The 8,362-nt window shown below is 48.3% G+C and overlaps 1 protein-coding gene across 3 annotated transcripts in view; it reads left to right on the top strand.

The window, feature by feature from the left end:
• The first annotated feature begins 404 nt into the window (after nt 1–404).
• The window catches only part of mkx (mohawk homeobox), a 77,635-nt gene continuing 69,677 nt past the window's right edge, over nt 405–8,362 (top strand). For 2 of the 3 annotated variants that reach the window (XM_062984183.1, XM_062984184.1), the window contains exons 1-2: nt 405–561; nt 5,071–5,357. In XM_062984183.1, the coding sequence (XP_062840253.1) occupies nt 5,176–5,357 (182 nt within the window). In that variant the 5' untranslated portion in view covers nt 405–561; nt 5,071–5,175. The remainder of the gene's footprint in view (nt 562–5,070; nt 5,358–8,362) is intronic. The other variant, XM_062984182.1, reaches the window with a different exon arrangement.

Raw genomic sequence — 8,362 nt, 5'->3', positions numbered from 1 at the left:
CAACAGACTCCCACCTTGGACATTATTCCACAGATATATCAACCGCACTTGCCTAGTTTCCAACAGACCTCACAACCTCTGAGGGTGCCTGCCATAGATGTGGGCGAAACGTCAGGAGGGAATGCTTCTGGAACATGGCCATGCAGCAGGGGAGACTCACAGCAACCCAGGAAAGGGAATACCCCTCCCCCTCCTCCCCCTCCCTCTTCGCCCTCCTCTCTCTTGACAGACACCGCCGGGGGCTTTTCCCAGCCGGGTCGGGGGCCCGGGAAGCTGTGTACGGCAAGGGCAGGATGTTCGCGGGCTGGGCCGGCCAGAGGGGAAACATGAGCAGGCGCCGCCATTCACGTTCCGGGGCCCGGAGGCTCTCGCCCGGGCAATAAAGGGCGGAGCGGCGCGAAGAGAGAGAGATTGAGAGGGAGAGGGAGTGTGAGTGTGCGGGGGCTGCCGGGCTGCCTCTCTCTCAGTCTCTCTGCGGCGGGAGCGGGGATGGGAGTGGGAGACGCCGCCCGGACACCGACGCAGCCCCGAACCACCCCCGCCCCTCGCCTCGGGCGCCAGGTAGAGACGGGGCGGCACAAGGAAGGGGGCTGGGAGGGATGGTGGGGGTCTCAGAGGACTCAAGAGGGCTCTCAGGCGGCAGGTGGGGCTCTTGGAGGTTCTCAGAACAAGTAAGGCAGACTCAAAGGGATGAGGGGGTCTCAGAGGGAGCTTGGGGGTGGGAAGGGGGTCTCAGAGGGGTCTCAAGGATGAGAGAGGGGTCCCAAAGGGGTCTCAGCACCGCAAAATGCTCCCAACCCTGAACCTTGTCTCCCCCCTTTTGCGCATCTCTCCCTCAAACCCACGCCTTTCGGGCTTTTGCCTCCTTTTGGGGGAGACTGCCCCTCCTCGCCTCAGACGGCAGGAAAAGCTGGGGCGGAAAACGCATCTCTCTCTAGTCATCTCTCCCGGCGGCGCAATGGGTTAAAACCCTTGTGCCGGCAAGACTGCTGACCGACAGGTCCTAAGTTCGAATTTGCGGAGAGCGTGGGTGAGCGCCCTCTGTCAGCTCCAGCTCCCCATACCCGGACGTGAGAGAAGCCTCCCACAAGGAGGGTAAAACATCCAAAACATCCCCTGGGTAACGTCCTTGCAGACCGCCAATTCTCTCACACCAGAAGCGACTTGCAGTTTCTCAAGTCGGTCCCGACTCACGGAGAGAAAAAATCTCCCCCGTGGAAAGCCTGCAGTCGGACGACTCAGTCAATGCTCACGGGATGCTAGGAGTTGCAGTTGGGGGGGGGGGGGGACCAAATCCCTTTGGCAGAGAAAGCAAAACACCTTGTGAAACAAGCTACAACTCCCAAGTTTCCATGGCATTGAGCCGCGGAGGTTAATGCGCTGTCAAACCGCAGTGGAGCCATCAACTCTTAGGCTCCTTCCTTCCACAGAGCTAAATAAAATCCCACATTATCTGCTTTGAAGTGGAATCTATGGCAGTGTGGACTCAGGGCCCTTCCAGACAGCCCTATGTCCCAGAATATCAAGGCAGAAAAATCCCACAATATCTGCTTTGAACAGTTTTATCTGAGTCCACACTCAGATATGGTGGGATTTTCTGCCTTGATATTCTGGCATATAGGGCTGTGTAGAAAGGCCCCCACAATATCTGCTTTGAGCTGTGGTTCTCTGAGTCCACGCTGCCATCTATCCCAGTTCAAAACAGAAAATGTGGGATTTTATTCGGCCTCAGAAAACCCAGTTCAAAGCAGATATTGTGGGATTTTCTGCCGTGATGTTCTGGGTTATGTGACTGCGTGGAAGGACCCTTAGGGCTCTTCCACACAGCCATATAACCTAGAATATCAAGGCAGAAAATCCCACAATATCTGCTTTGAACTGGGATATCTGAGTCAGCACTACCATATATTCCAATGCAAAGCAGATAGCGTGGGATTTTGTTCAGCCTCTCTTCCTTTTATCCTCCTCCTCCTCCTGCTTATTTGCTTATTTATGTTCTGGTTGATTTATATGGCGCTTTGCACGTACAGGGACGAGGCGACAGTTCCCTGCCCTCGGGAAGATCCGATTCATAAGTCTTTTTTTCTTGCTTGCGAAGGATAGGAATCCTTTATTTGTATTCAAACGCGGAGCTTCCCTTTGGCGTTTGGAGTCTGTCTCCAAGAGGGAGGTTTTGCCTATTGGGAAAGGGATTGAAACGGGAAGGAAAGAAGGAAGAAACGAGAGCGGGAAGGAAGGAAGGAGGAAGAGAAGGAAGGAAGGAAAGATTCAGAAAAGGGCGACTCAAAGGATCAAGAGTCTGGAGAATGAGCCCTATGAGGAGCGGCTTCAAGAGCTGAGCATGTTTATCCTGCAGAAGAGAAGGCTGAGAGGAGACATGATGAAGGCCATGTATCAATCTATGAGGGGAAGTCATAGGGAGGAGGGAGCAAGCTTGTTTCTGCTGCCTTGGAGACTAGGACACAATGGCTTCAAGCTGCAGGAAAGGAGATTCCACCTGAACATTAGGGAGAACTGGGTTGTTGTGTGTTTTCTGGGCTGTATGGCCATGTTCCAGAAGTATTATCTCCTGATGTTTCGCCCACATCTATGACAGGCATCCTCAGAGGTTGTGAGGTATAATTAGGAAGAACGTCCTAACTGTGGGAGCTGTTCAGCAGTGGAACTCTCTGCGCCGGAGTGTGGTGGAGGCTCTTCCATAGGAGGCTTTTAAGCAGAGACTGGATGGCCATCTGTCGGGGGTGCTTTGAATGCGATTTTCCTGCTTCTTGACAGAAAGGGGTTGGACTGGATTGTCTCTTCTTCGAAGGAAGGAAGGGAAAGAGGGAGGGAAGGAAGGAAGGAAGGAAGGAAGGGAAGGAAGGAAGGAAGGAAGGAAGGAAGGAAGGAAGGAAGGAAGGAAGGAAGGAAGGAAGGAAGGAAGGAAAGGACGGAAGGAAGGGAGGAAGGGAAGAAGGAAAGGAAGGAAGGAAGGAAGGAAGGGAAGGGAAGGGAAGGGAAGGGAAGGGAAGGGAAGGGAAGGGAAGGAAGGAAGGAAGGAAGGAAGGAAGGAAGGACGGAAGGAAAGGGCGGAAGGAAGGAAGGAAGGGAGGAAGGGAAGAAGGAAAGGAAGGAAGGGAAGGAAGGAAGGGAAAGGAAGGAAGGAAGGGAGGGAGGGAAGGAAGGGCCAGTTCAGTCGTTCTCCACGATTAATCTATAGAGGAGGAGGGACGGATACACGTGTGTCTGTGCAATCTTTCGCGTAACGCGTGGATAACAAACTCGGGCCCCTGTGTTTATTTGTTGACGTCGGAACATGTTTTCCGAACACGCGTGGATTTCCGTGGGCTGTGCTCGTCAATCGCGGTGCATCTACACCAGCCATGGGCAAACTCCGGCCCTCCAGCTGTTTTGGACCCCAATTCCCACAATTCCTTACAGTCTCAGGCCCCTTCCTTTTCCCCCTCACCTGAGGCTGTTAGGAATTGTGGGAGTTGGAGTCCAAAACAGCTGGAGGGCCGGAGTTTGCCCATGCCTGGCGACGTATATCTATGATTTTGGACACCAGGTTTCTGATTCCTGCATGGGCTAGGGAAGCTCTCCTTGGGCACGTCACACTCTCTCGGCCTCAGGGTTTGAGAAGCGAAGGGAGGAAGGGCACCCGGGGAGGAGTCCAGGAACCCGCGTTTGGGATCTGTGCCCTCCCCGCTTCCCATCGGCGCCAGTCTGCGCGACATCCTCGCAAATATTGACAGTGTAGACGTCGGGGTTTTTATTTTGCTTTCGCTCGAGGCTTTGGAGAGGCACGGATGGAGAAAGAGAGAAAGCAAGGGAAGAGGGGGGAAAGGAAAGGGCCTGAGGCTGTTAGGAATGGCGGGAGTTGAAGTCCAAAACACCTGGAGGGCCCAAGTTTGCCCATGCCTGCACTGGTGGATTTCAATCCTTCATAAATATCTGGATTGATGACCACCCCGTGAATTCTTCAGAGCCTGTTATAGAGTGAGAAAACTGGTATAAATAAGCATAATAATATCAATATAATTATTGTGTTGTCTAAGACTTTCATGGCCAGAATCACTGGGTTGCTGTGAGTTTTCCGGGCTGTATGGTCATGTTCCAGAAGCATTCTTTCCCGACGTTTCACCTACATCTATGGCAGGCATCCTCAGAGGTTATGAGGTCTGTTGGACACTACGCAATTGGGGTTTATATATCTGGAGTGGGAGAAAGAACTCTTATCTGTTTGAGGCAAGTGTTAATGTAGCAATTGGCCACCTTGATTAGCATTGAATGGCCTTTCAGATTCGTGGACTGTCTGCTTACTGCCCGGGGGAATCCTTTGTTGGGAAGTATTAGCTGTCCCTGAATGATACATGTCTGGAATTCCTCTGTTTTCTGAGTGGTGCATATTATTTGAGAACACAGAAATGCTGGACCACTCTAACAACCACCATGTCAGGCTACACAGAGAAGCCATTGAAATCCACAAGCATGTGGACAATTTCAACAGAAAGGAGGGAACCACGAAAATGAACAAAATCTGGCTACCAGCATTTAAAAAAACCCTCTAAAATCAGGACAGTAAATAAAGAACAACACCCTGAAAACAGGGGAGTTCCAGACATGAAACAATCAGGGCCAGCTGACACCTCCCAACAAAGGATTCCCTCAGGCAAGAATCAGCCAGGTTTTGAAGCTGCAAGGCTTTTCAATGCTAATCAAGGTGATTAATTGCAACATTCACACTTCCAACAGGCAAGAGTTCTTTCTCCCATTTTCGACCTTCCACGGATATATAAACCTCCCTTGCTTAATTTCCAACAAACCTCACAACCTCTGAGGATGGTGGGGAAATAATAATAATAACTCTGACCATTCCTAACAGCCTCAGGCCCTTTCCTTTTCCCCCTCAGCCGCATAAGCGGCTGAGGGGGGAAAGGAAGGGGCCTGAGGCTGTTAGGAATGGTGGGAGTTGAAGTTCAAAACATCTGGAGGGCCCAAGACTGCCATGGTTCAAAACTAACTTCTCTCTCTGCCAGAGTGATAGTAGTAATAGCCTTGTAATCATCTGCGGGTCTTTTCTCTTTCCAGAGCTACATCTGCCGCCTCCACAGCGCCCCTTGTGGCCACTTCTGAGCAGATCCCGAGAGCACAGGGTGCAACTCAACCCAAGGAAGGAGCCCTTCTTCCAGCACCATGAACCCCACCATCGTCTTCAACAAGCTCAGCAGCCAAGTGCTCTTCGAGGACAGCGGTGCCCCAGAGCGGGAGCGGCCCTTTGGGGGTGTCCTGGAGGTCTCCCCACGTCACCCCGAAGTCCTCATCCCAGACAGACCCTCCATCAAGGACAACCTCAGCCTCAGGCACCGCAGGACAGGGTAGGAACGGTGATGGGGGGGCTAGGGAAATGATTTTAATGCGGACTGCAAATCACTTTATCCCCTGCCCAGCATGGTCAATCAGCCAGTGTTTGCAGGAAATAGGAAAGTTGATTCTGGAAAGGACCGCAGCTACTATCATCCCCTATCTAGTATGGTCAACCAAGCAGGGCTGTGTTGTGTGTTGTTTGGGGAAATGCAACTTCTTGCATCGTTTTGCACGCAAGGGAAGGTTAGAGATTGATCCTGGTGAGTAGATCTATAGGTACCACTCCGGCGGGAAGGTAACGGCGCTCCATGCAGTCATGCCAGCCACATGACCTTGGAGGAGTCTACGGACAATGCCGACTCTTTGGCTTAGAAATGGAGATGAGCACCAACCCCCAGAGTCAGACATGACTGGACTTAATGTCAGGGGAAACCTTTACCTTTTCTTTAACTTCTTGACACTCTTAGGGTGTGTTGTCGAAGGCTTTCATGGCTGGAATCACTGAGTTGCTGTGAGTTTTCCAGGCGGTATGGCCATGTTCCAGAAGCATTCTTTCCCAACGTTTCACCAGCATCTATGGCAGGCACCCTCAGAGGTTGTGAGGTTTGTTGGAAACTAGGCAGTTGGGGTTTATATATCTGTGGAATAATGTCCAAGGTGGGAGAAAAAACTCTTGTCTGCTTTAGGCAGGTGTGAATGCTGCAGTTGGCCACCTTCATTAGTATTGAATAGCCTTTCAGCTGCAAGGTCTGTCTGCTTACAGTAAATAAATAACACCACTCATAAAACAGAGGAATTCCAGACATGACTCAATCAGGGTCAGCTAACACCTCCCAACAAAGGATTCCCCCAGGTAGGAATCAGCCAGACCTTGAAGCTGGAAGGCTATTCAATGCGATATACAATAATGTTGACATGGTCCGTTTGAAGGCTGAAGCATGAGGTTTTTAGACAAATGGATCTAATTTACGTATGTTTTAAATGTTATAATGTATTTAATTATGTATTTTTATAGTTTTAATTGATGATATGTACTGTTTTTGTTTTATTATTATGTTCTTGGCAATAAATGTTGCCAACTGTTGTAAGCCGCTCTGAGTCCCCTCGGGTGAGAAGGGCGGGGTATAAATGCTGGAAATAAATAAATAAAAGAAATAAATGCCGATCAAGGTGGCCAATTGCTGCATTAACACTTGCTTCAAACAGACAAGAGTTCTTTCTCCCACCCTGGACATTATTCCACAGATATATAAACCCCACTTGCCTAGTTTCCAACAGACCTCACAATCTCTGAAGATGCCTGCCATAGATGCAGGTGAAACATTAGGAGATAATGCTTCTGGAACATGGCTATACAGCCCCGAAAACTCACAGCAACCCACTCTTACCTTGTGGAATGAATGCAGTTTAATCTCCCTGTAACTGCCATGGCTTAATGTGATGGGATCATGGGAGCTGTAGCCTGGCAAAGCATTCTGCCTTCCCTAAAGCCTCACCAGACTACAGATCTCAGGATTCCATAGCATTTACACTGTGGAATGAATGCAGTTTGACACACTTTCACTGCCATGGCTCAACGCGACAAAGCTTCACCAAAAAGTGTTGGTTCCTCACCAAACTTCAGATCTCAGGATTCCATGGCATTGAGTTTTTGGGATTTTCACTTCTCAGATCTCCTAGGGTACATTTACACTGTGGAATGAATGCAGTTTGACACACTTTCACTGCCATGGCTCAATGTGACAAAGCTTCACCAAAAAGTGTTGGTTCCTCACCAAACGTCAGATCCTGGGATTTCAGCGCATTGAGCCATGGCAGTTCAAGTGGTGTCCAACTGCATGAATTCAACAGTGTAGCTACACCCTCAGAGTCAGCATTTGTTAAGAAATCCACTGCTGCATTTTAACTGCTGTTTCTTTCTCTGGCGTAGTATATATTTCTCCATACCTTGGTTACTTGAAGTTTCTGAACTCAGCTTCCTCGGATTAGTCGGAACTAATCCCCGTTAAATTGAATTCGATTTCCATTTATGTTCTGAGATTGCCTTTGCCACGCACATTTTGCAAAGATGCAAATCTCACAGTTGCATTTAGGAGGCTCACTCCAATGGACGTTTTTACCTAGGATCGGAAAGTCAGCTTTGTGAATCAATATGTACAGGATTGGAGTCGTATATTTTTTGTTATCAAAGCTGATTGTATTGGCTTTTTTGCTTAGTTGGAAACCTTTTCTTGACTGTGTGTATATGCCTACAAATTACCTGTCGACCCAATTAATTTCATATGGTTTTCTTATGTACAAAACATTCAAAGGTGGTTTTGCCAGTTCCTTCCTTTGGAATGTGGTTTATAGCATCTGGTATTCATTGGTGGTCTCCCATCCAAGTACTAATCTGGACTGACCCCATTTAGCTTCCACGATTAGATGGGATCTGTTGCCTTTAAGGTATTTAATCCCATTATAGTCTATACATCATGCTAAGTGAAGGCGAAAGAGCTGAGACATTGCAGTCCTTTACATACTTTTTTCCGTGTAAGGAGTGACTTCAGAAATTTTACACGCTTATCCAAGGAATACTTGTATTTGCATGTATGTGCATCATGAGATACATCGGAGAAGGGACTTAAGTCTAAATAGGAAATTCATTTATGTTTCATATACATGTTCTAGCTTGAAAGTAATTTCATACACAATATTTTTAACAAATTTGCACACGAATAAAGTTGGTGTGCATTGAACCATTGAAGCAAAGGTATCAATGTCTCAGTTACTCACATGAGTGGTTTTGGATTTTGTAGTAATTTGGAATCCTGGATAAGGAACGCTTAATCTGTATTACATAGTAAAAATGCAACAGTAATTACGAAATGTCTAACACAGAGTTCATTGGCTTTAAAATATAGGAAAAGATTATTGCTGTATATAGTTCTTGCCTGGCTTTTAGACCACCTTAGAAGTGTTTTTCTTTGAAAGGTTGTTAACTGCGAATTTATTCAATTTTTCAATTTCCTGTGAA

Source organism: Anolis carolinensis, chromosome 6 (assembly GCF_035594765.1).
Source record: "Anolis carolinensis isolate JA03-04 chromosome 6, rAnoCar3.1.pri, whole genome shotgun sequence".
In the NCBI taxonomy this organism is placed as follows: Eukaryota; Metazoa; Chordata; class Lepidosauria; order Squamata; family Dactyloidae; genus Anolis; species Anolis carolinensis.
Note: the sequence above shows the minus strand (reverse complement) of the source record. Positions and strands in the feature narration are given on the sequence as shown.